Source organism: Ruditapes philippinarum, unplaced genomic scaffold (assembly GCF_026571515.1).
Source record: "Ruditapes philippinarum isolate M1 unplaced genomic scaffold, ASM2657151v2 ctg6141_1_1_1_1, whole genome shotgun sequence".
NCBI classification, from domain to species: domain Eukaryota; kingdom Metazoa; phylum Mollusca; class Bivalvia; order Venerida; family Veneridae; genus Ruditapes; species Ruditapes philippinarum.
In genome coordinates, this window is record NW_026859376.1 from 7,233 (window position 1) to 26,283 (window position 19,051).

The 19,051-nt window shown below is 32.8% G+C and overlaps 1 protein-coding gene across 2 annotated transcripts; it reads left to right on the forward strand.

Annotated features, from left to right (window-relative positions):
• Nucleotides 1-1,821: 1,821 nt before the first annotated feature.
• On the forward strand, nucleotides 1,822-11,404 carry LOC132756295 (heterogeneous nuclear ribonucleoprotein R-like). 2 transcript variants are annotated; one of them, XM_060747328.1, is made up of 11 exons: nucleotides 1,822-1,980; nucleotides 2,666-2,889; nucleotides 6,184-6,291; nucleotides 6,492-6,668; nucleotides 7,064-7,199; nucleotides 7,647-7,855; nucleotides 8,896-9,069; nucleotides 9,289-9,410; nucleotides 9,723-9,814; nucleotides 9,956-10,071; nucleotides 10,302-11,404. In XM_060747328.1, exons 1-11 carry the CDS (start codon nucleotides 1,842-1,844, stop codon nucleotides 10,641-10,643), a joined length of 1,839 nt encoding a protein of 612 aa, XP_060603311.1. In that variant the 5' UTR covers nucleotides 1,822-1,841; the 3' UTR covers nucleotides 10,644-11,404. The 2 variants fall into 2 exon arrangements, with proteins under 2 accessions (XP_060603311.1, XP_060603312.1); XM_060747329.1 differs by having other exon boundaries at nucleotides 10,292-10,482.
• The last annotated feature ends 7,647 nt before the right edge of the window (nucleotides 11,405-19,051 follow it).

The following is a 19,051-nucleotide window of genomic DNA, read 5'->3' on the forward strand; positions in this document are numbered from 1 at the left end:
GAGGAGATGCGCATATCGTCGGCTTGTTCCGGACAGACACTTTAACTCAGAGTTATGGCCCTTGATTAGTTATGTAGTATGCATATAGAGTAAAAATCGTTTCCGCACTACTTCTCTGCAACTACTGGCTGGAATTCAACGAAACTTTATGGGAACCTTCAATACCAAGAGGAGATGGGCATATTGTCGGCTTGTTCCGGTCAGACACTTTAACTCAGAGTTATGGCCCTTGATTACTTATGCAGTATCCATATAGAAAAATATTTTTTCCTCGCTACTTCTCTGCTACTACTGGCTGGAATTCAATGAAACTTTATGGGATACTAAGAGGAGATATGCATATAGTCGCCTTGTTCCAGTCAGATACTTATAACTCAGATTTATGGCCCTTGATTAGTTATGTAGTATGCATACATCTCATTGGCATTTCCAGATTTTACTATTTAACACAAAGTTATGGCCCTGTTATTGCCCTGAATATTTATCAAGTTCAAAGAATATTACTGTTTATGCCATGATTAATATATAAATAAAGCCTTATGTCTTCATATAAATTCAACGAATTTGCTTGTTATCATGTGACTAGCGAGAATTTAGGTTCGGCTACCTTTGCATGACATTTGGTGACCCATGACCCAAATGCTATTTTTAAATGGAAACCTGACTTTGCAATTATGAATAACGGTGTATTTATTCAATACGAACATTATACCAAAAACATGTTGGGAGTGATGATTCATGAATTATTTGTTTTTATTTAAAATTGTACACTTAATAAAAATAGTGTATGGTCCGTTACTAAAAATAGATGCTAGAATTCCCTTAACTTGAAGTCCCTTGAGATTTCATTTGAAAGACTCCTTATTGGTAAACATATCTTCATATTTCCCTAACAAATAGTTTGGTACACAATGTCATTGAAGTTTCATTTAAAGACGAAAATGAATTGATTCAAAATTGATTTGATTATCAAATTGTATTTTTATTTGACCCAAATTTGATTAATTAAGAGTGATTATAATAGGTTTTTATGTACGGCAAACAAACTGCCAAAATTCTGGTAGCCTTTGCAAATAGGGTTGACCCATAACTTTACTGTCGCACAACATCAAAATAAAAGGACATACAGGGTTATGGAAGCCAGAACTAATACAGGGCATAAATGGGCACAGGCTTTAACGCAGACGCTTATGCAGACAATATAGGATATATAGGATCGAAAAGGGTTGTTCGATTATTTTCGATGATTGATTATGATTTTTGTCCGATTAAAAAACCCTAGTTTTGTCGTCAGTGCATGGTTCATACATAATTATTTGAGATAAATACTGGTAAACAGTCTGCAACATAAATAATTGACTATTAACTCTTCAGAAAATTGTCAACCATGATTTACAGTATTATGACGTAACACCCCCATGCTAGAATTTGTCAAGCGTTTTAGGTTCCCGGCCACTTTATATTGGCTATTTTCCTATAGGTTGCAGGCCACAAATTTATTGCGATTTAGTTCATTTACCATCGGCAAAAAATGTGTTTTTTTGACGCACATACTTTGATAAATTTGTGTACTCATTGTATATTCTGCATGAAAAACGCACGTTTGTGCGTTTCTGGGCATGCTGCTGCATTTTACTATGTTCTTTACTGTTAATAAAAGAAATATATAAGTCCTGCAAAATTCATTTTCACTATATATCTAATATGTCTGCGTTTCTTGCAAGTACTTTATACTCATATGTTTAGTGCTTCAAATCTGCAGTTACGTCTAAATATTTGGACCATTAATGAATGTGTTTCAATTTGTTTTCTTGAAATAAATTTTTTAATTAAAATTTCAGATGACTGAAAATGGTGTAAAAGCTGAAATGGATCAGGAAGAAGAAGACAACTTGTTACACTCTGATGAATACAAATTCCTGGTAGAATATGGCATTTCAAAAAAAGTTGCATCAGAGCTAGAAAACATTTATACAACAGGTACTTATAATTGAACAATACTCCAATTGACACTTTCCGAACTAATAGACGACAGGCTATTCTTACCAGTAGAATTGTGAGTAAAGATAACTGGTTGAGTGTCTCCCTGTTTAAATCGTATGTAAAATTGTCTTGACTTGTGGTAGGTTTAACCGTAAATTTAAATACCTTTATGTCAAATGATTTGTTGAAATATATACTGAGATGAAGCTAAGATCGGTGTAATAAGTTTTAAAATGGGACATTAAAAGCGCCCCAGTATAGCAGTTTAAAACAACTACATTTGTATTGTTTTAGCATTAGAGATATTGATTTAACTAGAAGATAGGGAAACAACTCTAGTTCATACAGAGACAGTCAGTGGGTGTATTTGATTATTTTGCTAATTATGGTATAATTGAGTGTTTCTGTTTATTTAATTTATGTAATGTGTTAGTGTAGCAGTAACTAATGGTTAACTTGTATCAGCTGCTGTTAATAATCTTGCAGGGATTGAAAATTCCACTTGTCCACTGGTATTGACAAAGTTTATGTTGGTAATCATGCACAAAATGCAGGTGAAGTAGAAATTTGAAGCTACTTGTCCAGAATATATTTTTGATCCCAGGCATAAATATTAAAGTTGACTGAAATGTGTACTTCGATACAATTTTCAAGTTATAAACTTTTACGTTTCCATTTTCAGGCAAACTTTCACATTCAGAACTTGATGAAAGGGCCCTGGATGCCCTGAAAGAATTCAACCCAGATGATGCTGTCAAAGTACTTCAACAGTTTACTGAGAGTAGTCTTGAACATGTGACAAACAAAAGTGCTTTCCTCTGTGGTCAGATGAAAACATTCAGACAAAAAAGTAAAGGTGGTGGACCAAATGCTGCACCCAAAGGTCCAGATCCAGATAAAATTAAGGTAAATACTTCATTAAATCAGGCCGTCCTTAAAAAAATGTTTGTTTGCAGTAACCCGACCCAGAATTTTCAAGGTGGGTAGGTAGGTCGATTTATTTTTTTATTATTTTTTTTTTTATTGAACTGTACTCCCAAATAAACATGGAATTTCAAAATGCTGGACAATATATGCTTTGATAATCTGGTAACAATTAATAAATTGATAACTGAATTCTAATTTGATAAGAACTACATTTTATTTCTTCTATTTACCTTTAAAAGAACGAAAACAAAGCACAAGGCATAATTTTCTGATTCAAAAAAAATCCAGATAAAATTAAGGTAAATACTTCATTAAATCGGGCCGTCCTTAAAAAAATGTTTGTTTGCAGTAACCCGACCCAGAATTTTCAAGGTGGGTAGGTAGGTCGATTTATTTTTTTATTATTTTTTTTTTTATTGAACTGTACTCCCAAATAAACATGGAATTTCAAAATGCTGGACAATATATGCTTTGATAATCTGGTAACAATTAATAAATTGATAACTGAATTCTAATTTAATAAGAACTACATTTTATTTCTTCTATTTACCTTTAAAAGAACGAAAACAAAGCACAAGGCATAATTTTCTGATTCAAAAAAAATAATTTATTTTATCCAGACCATGAAAAAAAATTTGAGTAGGGGCAAATTTTGTGAGTCGGTCGCGTTACTGCAAACAAACATTTTTTTAAGGATGGCCTCATAGTCATACTCATTTTCAACCTCTTTAAAGGTAAGTTGTTGTATAAGTTTAAATGATGTGCATTTTCAACTTGTAGAAATCTTGAAAGGAACTCAAATTTATTCATTATTGCTTTGCTGTAGATCAGATATTTTTATAAACATTCAGAATATGTTTGAATTCAGTTTTAAGTAGTCCTTAAAGTTTAGGTAGTTATTTTTTTGTTCATGAAAAAAAATCATTTTAACAAATATAGAGTTTATTGTTTGCATTATTTTCACTGAAACAAACTGTTTTTTGTTTTTAGCTCACCTTGCACAAAGTGCAGGTGAGCTTTTAGGATGGCCAACCAAATGGCGTCCGTCGTCTGTCGTCCGTCCACATTTTAAATATTTTAAGGACATCTTCTATGATACCGCAAGGCCAATGTTAATGAAACTTGGCAGGAATACTTTTTGTATGAAGCTCTATCAAGATTGTTCAAAGAATTCCATTTCATGCAGAACTGTGGTTGCCATGGCAACCGAAAGAAAAATCTTTAAATATCTTCTTTTAAAGAACCGTAAGAGCTAGAGCTTAGATATTTGGCATGAAACATCTTCTAATGAGTGTCTACCAAGTTTGTTCAAATAAAAGCCCTAGGGTCAAAATTGGCCCGGCCCCAGGGGGTCATTGATTTTCCCTATATGCATATAGTAAAAACTTAAAAAATCTTCTTTTAAAGAACCCAAAGAGCTAGTGCTAAGATATTTGGCATGAAACATCTTCTAGTGAGTGTCTACCAAGTTTGTTCAAATAAAAGCCCTGGGGTCAAAATTGGCCCCGGCCCGGGGGGTCATTGATTTTCCCTATATGCATATAGTAAAAACTTAAAAAATCTTCTTTTAAAGAACTGTAAAAGCTAGAGCTTAGATATTTGGCATGAAACATCTTCTAGTGAATGTCTACCAAGTTTGTTCAAATAAAAGCCCTGGGGTCAAAATTGGCCCCGCCCCAGGGAGTCATTGATTTTCCCTATATGCATATAGTAAAAACTTAAAAAATCTTCTTTTAAAGAACCCAAAGAGCTAGAGCTAAGATATTTAGCATGAAACATCTTCTAATGAGTGTCTACCAAGTTTGTTCAAATAAAAGCCCTGAGGTCAAAATTGGCCCTGCCCCAGGGGGTCATAGATTTTCCCTATATGCATATAGTAAAAACTTAAAAAATCTTCTTTTAAAGAACCCAAAGAGCTAGAACTAAGATATTTGACACGAAATATCTTCTAGTGAGTGTCTACCAAGTTTGTTCAAATAAAAGCCCTGGGGTCAAAATTGGCCCCGCCCCAGGGGGTCATTCATTTTCCCTATATGCATATATTAAAAACTTAAAAAATCTTCTTTTAAAGAACTGTAAGAGCTAGAGCTTAGATATTTGACATGAAACAATTTCTAGTGAATGTCTACCAAGTTTGTTCAAATAAAAGCCCTGGGGTCAAAATTGGCCCTGTCCCAGGGGGTCATAGATTTTCCCTATATGCATATAGTAAAAACTTAAAAAATCTTCTTTTAAAGAACCCAAAGAGCTAGAGCTAAGATATTTAGCATGAAACATCTTCTAATGAGTGTCTACCAAGTTTGTTCAAATAAAAGCCCTGGGGTCAAAATTGGCCCCGCCCCAGGGGGGTCATTGATTTTCCCTATATGCATATAGTAAAAACTTAAAAAATCTTCTTTTAAAGAACTCAAAGAGCTAGAGCTAAGATATTTAGCATGAAACATGTTCTAATGGGTGTCTACCAAGTATGTTCAAATAAAAGCCCTGGGGTCAAAACTGGCCCGCCCCGGGGGGTCATTGATTTTCCTTATATGTGTATAGCAAAAACTTAAAAATCTTCTTTTAAAAAACCCAAATAGCTTGAGTTTAGATATTATACATGAAACATTTTTAAGTAAATATCTACAAAGTTTGTTCAAATAAAAGCCCGGGGGTCAAAACTGGCCCTGCCCCAGGGGTGTTATTGTTTTTAACTATATGTGTATAGTAAACAACTTAAAAAATCTTCTTTTAAAAAACCCAATTAGCTAGAACTTAGATGTTTAGCATGAAACATCTTCTTATGGGTGTCTACCAAGTCTGTTCAAATAAAAGCCCTGGGGGTAAAAATTGGCCCGGGGGGGGGGGGGGGGCGGGGGCAATATACAGGTGAGCGACCTCAGGGCCATCATGGCCCTCTTGTTTTTGTTTAGAAGAGACAAATAGAATGTGTTAATTAATGGATATAAGCATATCATTTCATTATCACTGGTAAAAGGAAGTGTTGGAAATGAATGTAAAATAATTTGTAGTAAAGGTAGCAAAATGTAAACAAAGTTGTTTTATGACTTCTGTACAAAATAACTAAATCACTGACCGGTCTAGCATAGAACAGAAAAAGCAAAATGATGTTTCAGATTTATGACCTGCAAGGTACTTTTTGGAACCTATAGCAGGGCACCAGTAATAAAAAGCTTTGAATATTAAGAAAATAGTATTTTAAGGTCAAATCTTTAAAGGAAAATAAAAGTATTTTGCAAGATAAAGACATGATTTTTCAAAACATGATTTCAGGAAATACTTGATAAATCTGGATACACTTTAGATGTGACTACTGGTCAAAGAAAGTATGGTGGACCTCCACCTGGTTGGGAAGGCACACAGCCTGGCCCAGGGCATGAGGTAAGTTTAACTTTTTTCTCTGAATTTCAGAATATATTTAGATTGGGGGGGGGATTGTAAGTTTTAACTATTGTGTATTTACTTGTCAGGTAAAGGGAAAATGGGATAATGTTAAAATGATTAAAACTAAGAATTATATAATTTTACTCTCGTGTAAATTGTTGTTTTATTATTATAATGTCATTAATTATTTTAAACAGGTTTTTATTGGCAAAATTCCAAAAGATGTGTTTGAAGATGAGATTATACCACTTGTAGAAGAATGTGGGAAAGTTTGGGATCTTCGATTAATGATGGATCCTATGACTGGGTTTAGTAGGGGTTATGCTTTCTGTACATTTACTGACAAGTCTAGTGCAAAAGCTTGTGTTGAGAAGGTAAGTGACTGTTAAGAGAGTCTGAGAATCATGGTGCTTGTATTTTGTTGAAGATTATTTCGTTATTCTTTAAATTATTTGATAGCATTAACATCTTTGTTTGTAAATTTCCCTTTGAATAAATGTTAATATTAGGGGGGAAAAAACAAGCGAAAAAATTGCAAAAACTCCACATTTGTGGTTGAAGTACAACAAGAGATAGCTGCAAAGTTCTGTATTTAATTTTTTTTAGAAAAAAGAAAAAGAAACTTGTGTAGTAAACTCCTGGTGGAAATTAAGTGTGAAAGAATTGCTTTACTAAGTTATCAGCTTAGTACATGATGCTGAGTATGTCGCTTTACAATGTTATTGAAAAGTTCTGTCAAATAATTCTAAGACTAATCATTGAATTTCAGTTGGAAGGGTATGAAGTAAAGAAAGGAAAAACATTAAAGGCAAATATCTCGATAGCCAATCAGAGACTTTTTGTTGGTAACATTCCAAAAAGTAAGACACAAGAGGAAATCAAAGAAGAATTCTCAAAAAGAACAGGTACTTGCTGTTAAAATTTTCATTATAACTTGGGTATACCAGCATAGCCCAATGGTGAGATGATAGTCTGTATCCAATCTTCTAACAAGGCCAAATTTCTTATGACAAACGATTTCCAACAGTCCCAAAATTCTGTTCAAAGTAGAAATTATCATTTGCAAAGAAATTTGTTATTAAAGTTATTCAGGAAAGTTGGTTAAATAGACTATCCAATGGTATGACTTAAAATGTGTTGAAAGAAACATAATCTAATCTTGCTGAAGGAAAACCTTGGATTTAATTGCAGCAGGTTTAGTTAAATATTAATATTAAATGGCTAATTTATGGACTAGTTGAAGGAAATCTACTATTGTATATCTCTGTATAGTATCATTATCAGGTCAAAGAATTTAAACTTGATTAGTGTATTACACCAATGTTTGAATGATGTATTTATTTTTGTTGCAGAGGGTTTGATTGATGTAATAATCTACAGATCTGTAGAAAAAGACAATCAGAAAAATAGAGGCTTTGCCTTCTTGGACTATGATTCTCATAAAAGTGCTTCAACAGCCAAGAGGAAGTTGATGTCTGGCAGGGTAAAAGTATGGAACTGTGATATTATTGTAGACTGGGCTGATCCTGTAGAGGAACCAGATGATGAAACAATGTCAAAGGTATACAATAACTTTTAACCCTTGGCCTGTTGGAACTGAAGTGCCAGACTTATTTCTAAAGAAGAATGAACTTATTTAGACCTTGTGTTCTCCTGGATTGTTGTAATATAAATGCCATTTGCTGGATGACTTGAATCACAGTCCAGGTCCTACATAGCTTTGTAGTTATTTAGGCTGCTATCTGTGTAAATTAACATTGATTCTTGTCTAGGAATGGTACTTATAATAGTATCATTTAATAGCGCAAAGTTACTTAGGTCTCATACATGTATTTATTATGTACTTTTTGTACCTCTACACATTCTGCTAGAGACCGCCTCCGTGGTCGAGGGGTTAGAGTCGATTACTTCTAATCCAGTTATCTCTCTGGCGTGGGTTCAATCCCCAGGAGATGCTTTGGTAGTTTAGCATGGAGGAAGGTAGTCTAGTACTGGCGTAACTCTCCAGGAACGATGGTTAGGAAACTACCCGCATATATGACTGAAATACTGTTGGGGAAAAGGCGTAAAATGAAACAAAAACATTCTGCTAGATACATGGCTTACATTTGGAACAAAAGAAATAAAGGCATGCATGGCCTGACAGAAATGAAATCTGTATTAATGAACCTAGTCATTATTTGTTTCGATAATTTGCTGAGAAAAATTGATATTGTAGGTTGATTACAAATCACAGTCCAGGTCCTTCATAGCTTAGTAGATATGGAGGCTGCTATCTGTGTAAAGCAATTCTGATTTCTTGCCAGATTGTGCTGCTCTAAATAGTGTCACATGATGGTAATACATAGTTTACAGAGTCAGACATTGTAATGTTGCATTTCAGTTTTAATTAATTGATTAAATTGGACTTTGCATAGTATTAAGTGTTACATCATTTACATTTATAGATTAGGTTAATTGGCATCTTATTGTATAAAATATTAAATTTCTCTGTAATATAAAGGTCAGTCTCCTGGTTTAACAGGCTTGTTTACTACTTGTCCATTTTATTTGCAGTGATCAAAACAATTTCTAATAATTTTGTTGTTTCTTATCTGCCAGGTGAAAGTCCTGTATGTGAAGAACCTGACCGCTGATGTTACAGAGGAAGGTTTGAAAGAGGCTTTTGAGAAGCATGGTACAGTAGAACGTGTCAAAAAGATCAAAGACTATGGTTTTGTACACTTTGAAGAACGTGAAGGAGCAGTAGCAGCTATGGAGGCACTGAACGGATCTGTAAGTCTTGTTTTAAGTGTTCTTTGATTGTGTAATGCTTGTTGAATGCATGGAAATGTTCGATTGTATAATGTCTGAAGGTGTGGAATTGTTCATACAGAGTTCTTTTTGATACCGTAAAAAAATTGGTGACTGAAAAATACATGCTACATAAGTCTGTTGTTTAGTGAACATTGTAATCATAAACTTGACAAAGATTGTTTTGTTGTATACTTTCAGGCTCTTGGAAAATTGAACATTGAAGTGTCCCTCGCTAAACCAGCAGCTGAAAACAAAAAGAAGCAACAAAGACAAGCAAGTCGTGAAATGAGGATGATGGGAGGCATGAGAGGACAAGGAGGGTAATTTATATATATTTATTATTGTAAATATTAAAGGAAAATTATAATACTGTTTATCACCTATTTGTATTCATAATTTGATATCCATCTGCCTCTGTTATTGTAGGGGACATATTTCTGGGGTCTAAATACTGAAATTGGGAAGCCAGTTTTAGGGTCAATCAGGGTTTTCATTATTAACAGATTGGTGATCAATATCGTTGGTTAAAATGTTAAAATTTGTTGTATTTTCAGCCTGTATATTAAAATTTCACCCTTGACCCTTGGCAAAATGAGTTACTTTATTACTGAATGTCATTTCTTGTAATGTAGATTTGATGACTTCTATGGACCACCAGGAGGAATGATGCAAAGAGGGCCACCACCATTGATGCGTGGAATGGGACGACGAATGCCACCGCCAGGTAAAAACAAAGATGATATTCACCTATTGTTGTATTTTACACATTAATTAATTGATATGAATACTTTTATAAACATAACGATAGTATTTGAAATGGACCTGTATTTTAAATGTGAACAAAATTTTATAATTTTTATTTCAGACTATTTTTATGATGATTACTATGGTTATGGGTATGAGGATGGATTTGATTATTATGGGGGTTATGCACCTCCACCAGTTCGTGGACGTGGTGGCCGAGGTGGACCAATGCCACCAGTAAGTATCAAACCTGTGGTGTTCTTGTACAAAAAGGAAGATTAATCTGAACAACTGAATATATTTCTGAAAAATGTTATTATAAATCTTAAGGCTGTGTATATATTTTTATGTACAAACATTGAATTTATGACTTTATTAAACTTGTTGCAGTAGGGTGTGCTTGTGTATTTATGTTGATTTCTGAAAACTTAGCTTTAATTTAAAATTTTGTGTTTTGTCTTTGGCAGCCCGGTCGAGGCCGAGGAGGGGTGCCACCGCGCGGTGGACTTAGAGGGGGTCCAGCTGCTGCGCGGGGTATGCGTGGAGCTGCCAGAGGCCGGGTCGCCATGATGCGAGGGAGAGGGGCTGGAGGACCAGGTAGAGGCCAGCAGACTCCTCCCAGAGGGGCCAAGCGGAAGGCTCCTGAGGCAACAGCTGGAGCACAGGCAAAGCGAAGAGCCACTGGCGCTGACTGGGGAGCACAGCCCATTGCCCAACAACCTCTTGGTCAAAGTGGGTATGGTGCGGGTTACAGTGGTGAGGGGGATGCTCAGTGGTACCAGGACTCGTATGGTCAAAATTGGGGTTGATTGAGTATTTAAAATAACTTAGCAACCCGTTAAATCCATAAGCAAATAGAAAAGCTGAGACTGATAGAGCACCACTTGTAAATAGCCATACCTTTAGAAAATTTTTAACAGTCAGTGTGGTTTTCACTCCAGTGAGCCTGTTTATGTTTAGACCCAGGAAAGGGTTGGCATTTTAAATGTCAAGTTTGTGACTTTTATCCATTTTGAACTTTTGGCCATCTACTGCATATGGTCTTTTTTAACTTACAAACCTTGCATCATCTGCTGGAGTCTACCAATCATATATAAGTGAGAAATGGATTTTACTGGTATTTAGAAATAAGTGAATGTTCCCTCGATTTTTAAACTTTTTCATTAAAATAACTTTGGCAGATCCACGTCCTAAGCGCAGCATAAATCTGAATCAGAAAAACTGATCAAATAATTTGCTGATTTGTAAATAGAAATTTTATCGAAAGGTATCGAAAAAATAAACAAAAATTTTGTATCGGTTAAAATTGATTTTTTAGTTAAATGCACTTGATAATTGATTCTGAAGGACCATTTGTTGCTGAAATATATTGTCACATGTTCAGATTTTCATATCAAATGCATTGTTTAGTGTAGTTTGTCATAGATCATGTAGTACGTATTCATCACTGTTGTTTCATTTGGCATCGTTATTTTCTTTTTTATATACATAACATTAATCTAATATGTAAATCGTGTGAAAGTACATATGAAGTATTGTCATTCTATGGAATAAAGAGCATGGTTCTTAATTTTTGTTTCGGAAATTTTGTTTTTAGACCTTTTTATCACTAAATTGGTGTAATATCGGCTACTTTATTAAAAGATATTTATTCATGACCATAGAAAGAAAGAAAAGGTCAAATGTATAAAGTTCACTTTGAGTTATTTTTTTCATCGATAATCGAAATGTTTGAAAAGTTTTTAAAAAAAAGCTAAGTAGGCGTAAAGATTTTACAACTAAGATATGTGTTCACCTTTTCTGGACTCTCACATTTTCAGATATAGGTATCAATACAAAATGGACTGATTTTTTTTTAGTGTTCAAAACTTTTTTCAAATAGGGTATATAAGATATTAAAGGGGCTCCACTGAGGTAAGAAAAGCCTAAAATAGAAAATTTGAAATAATTAAATACGTCAAATAAAGCATTTAAAATTCTGGAAAAAGGATACTACAGAAATATTCTCAAAATTAAAGGTAATACTGATCTTTTTGTGCAATTTTCAGTCGTTTTGAGTGAAAAGCATTGCCATGCTTTTCATTTGGTGACATTTTACACTATAAATAAATTTGGACAAACAGGGTGAGGGAATTATCTGAAAGTTTTGCACACAAGTTGTAAGTCCTGACCTACATAAAATGGTATACATATCTCTGAAGAATACTTCCATACATGTAATGTAAAAAGAACCTCAGTGGAGTCCCTTTAAGTTCAAACATAATATTCTAATTTAGAAATTGAAAATGAAGAGTCCAGGATATGGTATTTTATCTTTATATGCATGTTGATAGTTATTACATCATTTATGTAATTTCTTTTCTTTCTCTCTTTCTTACTAGAAACTGAGGAAGGATTCTACATCGCACAGGCATTCTACCATCTCTTGCCATTTCTAAAATGCGAGAAAATTATTTTTTAAAATGAAATTGAAATTTTACAAACCGCTCTACATGAAATTTGCGATTTTATAATCTAAAAATAGATGTAAAATGTATTGAAAAAATATTTAACAAATTTTATGTTTTTGGATTTTTTAGCTTTTGAATGTGTTGTTTAAAGAATGAGTTTTTGCTCGAATTGAGCAAATCATGTTTATGCTTTGGATATATGTAATTTATGTTCAGCATCCAATTTTATGGATGTCAATTGCGAATTTTTTCATTTAATCATGTAAATAATTTGGCATGTGGTAAGGGGTTACTGTTGAGGTAACCAACACTTGACGGTCGGCAAAGAACCAGATGCTGATCATATATAAGGTAAACTTGGTGCTTTGCACTAGTGGGTCTTGTAAAAGGGATAATTTATTCACAACAGGTCTTGTTTGAAGCTTTTCTGATATAAACATTCCTGGAGGCATCCCATAAACAAATATAAGCATCATAATTATTACACAGAAATAAAAGCACTAAACAACCATGTATTAAGTCATTTAGAATTTTTAAGGAAATTCTATGAATCGCATAAAATGTGTAAGAATTTTTTGTTTTATTTTTCTAAACAAAATGACGTAAATAAGTTTACGACTTTAAAATCTAATTGTAAAAGTGACTGTAAATGTAACAATATTTAAAACAAAAGTCGATTTAGTTCACATAAATACTAATAACTTTGATCAAGAAAAAATTCAACAACATTGAAATAATTGTTGTTGATAATCTTTTCCTATTTACTGAAACTCACATAAATTTGCATTAAACTGATAAATCTGAAGATGCACTTACGTAGCCCATATTAGCTATCCAACAACATGGATTTATTTGAAAAGCTTCATTGAATTCCTGTGCTTTGGTCATTTTAGTTGCTAAAATTTAGCACACATTCTTTTGAGGATACTGGAGATTTGCAACACAGCAGATTTTGTGCCTTTTTGTATTTATGGAGAAAGAAAAAAATGTGGTATAGAAAATATTTGGAAAGAAGTGTATTTTATCCTGCTAAAACTAGACTCAACTGTTTAAAAAGAAAAATTTACAAAGAAGAAATTGGAAGATTTCATCAGTGTATTATTTGGATCAGTGAAAATTTGGAGTTTAAAGCAGACCCAGCTATATGTGGATTTATATTTTGGAATTATTACAGAGAATTTTACAAAATTGGGAAAATTGTGTCCATCTGGTTTAGGTTTGATCTTTATTAAATCTCTGTAACAAAAACTTTATTTAAATTTGAAGGTAAAGTATTGCAAACCTGTCTTTAATTATTTAAAAAAAGATTTTATTCTGGATTTATGATAAGATAAAAGATTTTTTTATTTAACATTTGTAGTGTTTATAAATTGTAGCACGTATTTCTTCACATATTCTGCATGTTAATTGTTATCATGATATTGAGTGGTTTTCACTAATTATTTCAGGTATGGCTAGTTGAGTCTCGTATATAGAGAAGGAATGAGGAGAGAGCAGCCAGGGTTTACAGCTGGCAACAACTGCACTTGTGTTTTCCACGACACATTAACATTTACTTAATGACACAGCCAAAAGGTCAAAGTAAAAAAAAAAACAAGTGATCTCTTTAACCTACCATATACTCTAAAAGATTTTAAAAAGATTGTAATATATTGTGTAAACTATATGAAAATAAATTTTTTCCAAGTGCATACATTTCTTGTACATTTAGATTCAATTACTTCGATGAAGTGAGTGTTGATGCTTTACTGTTGGGGTGAAGACGAAGGACACCACTGTGCCATCTGTCAGTAGAACCATTTGCAATCTAGTTGTAGAACTTCCATAGCCTTGATGCTTTTCAGGCTTTAAACACGCTCAAAATCAGACAGATTCCAAGTCTTTTATACATGCTTTATCAGCAAATGTTGTGAACCTTGACAATTTTGTGAATGCTAAGAAAGGAAATAAAAACTACATAGTAGTAATTTTAACCACGAGTAGAGGGCAGGAATCTGTGGGCTTACTGGACAAAGTAACAGATGTTTATATTGTACTTCAGTCTGGTTTTATTGACCTGTCAATTATGAATACATTAAGGTGCTCATTTAAATATTCAATCCCACTTTGGTCCACAAGACAAGAAAGAGAGGCCAGTAGTTGGAGCCAAACTATTTCCATTGGTTATCTCTTAGTTCGGAGAAAAATGTGAAGCAAATCGTTTGGTATTGTCCTTATTGAATTGAAATGACATTTATGATCTATATTCAGTGTACACTACCAAAATAAAGAAGTCTTTTAAACAAAGACAAAAATAGTTGTTAATTCAGAAAATTTAATAAAGACCTGCACAGTTTGACCAAGTAAGACGTAGAATTTTACTCCGATGAAATGCACAGTATATAATATAGATGCAAATAAAATGTAAACATATCTCGCAAACCTGAGGGAATAATGTGTGCAAAACCTGAGCGAATAGTGTGCATCAACAGGTCAATAAAATCAAACAATACCAGTGGAAGTCGAGAAGTGTTACTAAAGGGGATAATGCAGCACTGCCATGTAGACAGGAGTTATATAAATCAAACTGGGGAAGATATGCAGGAAAACAACATTGGAGACATCACTTAGTTCACATAGATTTGTATGGTAAACCTATCTTGTCAAATTTTTTAACTGCAATGCCCAGTGCTAAAGAACGTAGTATCATCTTATAGTCCTAGGAAATGGTAAATGTTTTGATGTATATTCATCCTGACCCTGAAGATAAATAAACTAATACATAGCCTTAGGATAACACTAAAATCTTGTGAAATGTCGCGGACAATTAGCATGTGGTATAACATAGTAGGTTAATGGTGCAAAAATACCCTTTGAGGTCTATTTTAATTAAAGATAATTGAATTTGCTGTGAACAAGGACGGACATCTTGTATGAATTTGTGTCTTCTCTGATAAATTTTTTTTATTATTATTGGTGACGAATTATTTAGCCAATTAAATTGTACTTCAAGGTAACTTATTTCCTGCCAGGGGATTAATAATTTGTCACATTTCCCTTTTCTTTGACAATTTGATGACGGATGACACTTGTAAATTGCATTATTATTATCATTGATCGTCCTGCAGTTGTACACAAATATAGCATATATATCACTTGATTGAGGATTGTTTAATTCCATTGTCCACATTTAGTTTGTTAACACTCTTTTGGTCATAGTTTTGCCTCAATCGTTATACAATTTCTCTATGTACAACTTCATTAAGCATGATGGGATTTGGCCCTTGCAATAAGATAACTAGGATCTACAAGTTCTGAACATGATCGTTCAAAGTAATGAAAAATGAACTGCTATCATACAGATAAGGGCAATTTACCTGTCTTTTGCCTTCTCAGGGACTATAACTGCAAAGCATGACAAGATTGAATGATCTACTGGTGCATATATATGGTGATACAAGTTCTGTGTAAGTCTGGTTCTTAACAAGTGAAATATCAAGATGGCCATGATGGCCTTATATTGCTCGCCTGATATAAAGGCTCTTAATGATAAGGAACAATTGACATTGTTAAACTATATGTATGTATGAAAAGCAGATACAATGTCCTAACCTTTAAACTGATATAAGGTTCATATCTGCATCTGAAATGGTGCAAAGGTTTTTCCATTTGGGCTGTCGCCTAGTTTTTGACCCAAAGTGACATATTCAAACTTGACATAGAAATCATTGAAACAACCTTTCTGATAAATTTCCAGGATAGTTTCGCTTTAACAATTACATTTATAGTGTTCACAAAGTTTTCCATACTTGGGCTCTGCGGTGACTAAGTTTTTGACCCAAGATACCAAGTTGAACATTTCTGACCAATTTCTAGGTTATTCAGGAACTCTTCAGTGTTAAAAGTTTTTTTTTCATATTTGAGCTGTGCGACTAGGTTTTGACCCCAGGTGACCATACAATAATCAAATTTGAGCTGCCAAAATCAATGATTCCAACAGCTGCCAAAATCAATGATTCCAACAATTAACTTGCTGATAAAATATTACATTTGTTATGGTGACAAACATTTTCCATATTTGGGCTCTTCTGTGACCTAGTTTTTGACGACAGATGACCAATATTCAAAGTTGAGCTAGAATTCAACCTTTCTGACCAATTTCCAGGTTATTTGGGCAGAAAATATTGCCTCTCATGTGTTTTATATATTTCCATAATTGGGCTGTGTAACTAATTTTTTACCCCCGATGACCTAAAAATGAAACTTTAATAGAAAATTTCCCGGGAACCTTTCTGAAAGGGTTTTTTCCCTATTTGGGCTGTTTTAACCCCAGTTTTTGAAACCCCAGATTTTAAACAACCCCTTCCCGAACATAAATTTTCCCAAAATATTTGGTTTTAAATTGTTAAACCCCCAAAAAATATTAAAAAGAATATGTTTATAATTATATGAAACTGTGTGGGGATAAAATTTGAAACCCCGAACCCATATTTGCACTTGAAACTAGAAAAAATCCCCCCAACCAAAGTTTTACAAATTTTCAGACCCTTTAGCCCAAAAAAGTGCCCCTTGAGTTTTTTAACAAAAGGGTTTTTTTGTCACCTTTACGAGTGTGGGAATAAAGGGGTTACTTCCCCCTCGTTGAGTCTCCCTTTAAAAAACTTGTCCGATTTTTTCCTTAAAACTACTCGTGCAATTTCATCCAAACTTTACAGGGATGATCAGTACCAAGTCTAGTTGTGCATATCATCTGCATTTTCAGGTTCAAAGGTTTTTGTCAAGAGTTATGGCCCTTAAATAAGTCTAGTTGTGCATATCATCGGCATTTTTCGGTTCCGTGATTTTTGTTGGTTTTGGCCCTTTACGCCCATTCTCAATAAAACAAAGCATTTGAGGTTGAAAAATATTAAAAATTTGATGTTGTCATTGTGTCATTTTTTATTGCTGAAGTAAAAGTTAAGGGTATTTTGTAAGTTTGTCAGAAATATTTTCAACAAGAAACTATAATATAACAGGATGGCATTTATTTTGGTAATGACACAGTATTTCCTCGGTAACGTAGATTTCAGATCTTATTATGTAACATTGGCTGCATATAAATAACAAATGTTGTAAAAATATATCAAAAACTGTAAATTCACTATTAGGGACTTTTAACCAGGAAAAATTTAAAGGGAAAATTGGGTCCTTTTCTAAATTTTTAGTTAATTTTTTTCAATTTTTAATAAATTCGTAAAAACCAAAAAAAGGGCAATTTTTTTGTCTTCTTAAAAAGGGTAAAATTATAATATGATTAAAGAGGGAAATCAAAAGCCCTTCCCAAAAGTTATTTTTGATTTCGTTTCAAAATTTGGGCTTTCCCTTTTTATTTTTTGGAAAATTTAATTATAAGAGGGTTTTAATTTTCCCCCCTATAGAAAGTCCCCTTGTTTTATTTTTTTTTCAAATTTCAAGTAAAGGTTTGAAAACAATTTTTATTTTTTGTAAAAAAAGTTTATAATTTTATTATTTAAATTTTTAAAAATTTATGGATTTTTATTTTAAAAATTTTCATATAAGAATGAAAAAGGTCAAATAAGGGTCTTTTTTCAGGGAAAGAATTATTGTTGCTGGGAATTTTAATAAACTTGTAATATATTTTTAAAATTTCTGCTGGTAAATAAATTTTATTAAAAATACTTTCCTTTTCAAAAACATTTTTATAAATTTTTCAAATCTTAAAAAAGGTAAAGTTCAAACGGGATGTAAACCCCTTTTTATTTTAAATTTTTAAAAATTTTGATTGTAAGTTGGAGTAAAGTAGTTTTTACAAATGGCTTTTTATGAAATTTTTTCAGGAAATTTAAAACGCAAATTTAAAAACCCTTTTTTTTTTAGGAAAACCAAAACGACATATTCTATTAAATTTTTCATAAAATGCGATTTTATTTTTTTTATAAAGTGATGGTAAAAAAAAATAGGACTAAAATCTGTTTTAAAAAGTTAAAGTTTGGGTTTTACTGTGGTTCCTAACAAATTAAAACTCCAGCATAGTTAACAAAATTTACTAACTAATGTCAAATTAAAGTTAATGTTGCTGTTATACGTGCTTTCTGATTTCAATTTCCCTTTTGATAAACTTACTTTAAAAAGTTGGTAACGTATGTTTCTGTTACGTATGTTTCATTTTTACATTGAAAGTGGGTTGAAAAATGACGCAAGAGCATATAACTCGCCATAATTTGTGGATAATATATCAGAGTAACACACATGTTAATTTTCTTTCTTGTTTGGAGTCTTCTTTGAATGGATTAGCTCTTAAATAATGGTAACGTATGTTTCTTTTTAAATTGCTGTTGCAAAAATTTGAATAAAAAATGAAAATTTCCGAAAATAGAATGATATTTGTGAGGCTGCAAGCTTATTTTTACTTATAATTATATATATGCTGTATTATTAAACATGTATCGATTCAATTATGTAATTTCGGTTTCACTTCTAATTGTTTTAGGTTTGTCACTACTTATTTATATGCATTTGGCAACATTTGATCATCCATTAATATATCAATGAGATTTTAACAGTCAAATATAATTTTTACCAATAATCAAAGTGCATATACACGCAGCAATGACTAATTGCACATGTTTTGTTTTTTCTGGAACTTATTTTTCTGAACACACAATTTCAAAATTGAAAATTCTAGTGGCAACATTTACGTATGTTACATTTAGTGCCTTAATTAATGGTACTTGTAAAAAGAAAAATAACGGATAGAAATGTATAAACTGAGAGAGTCCCTATTAGAA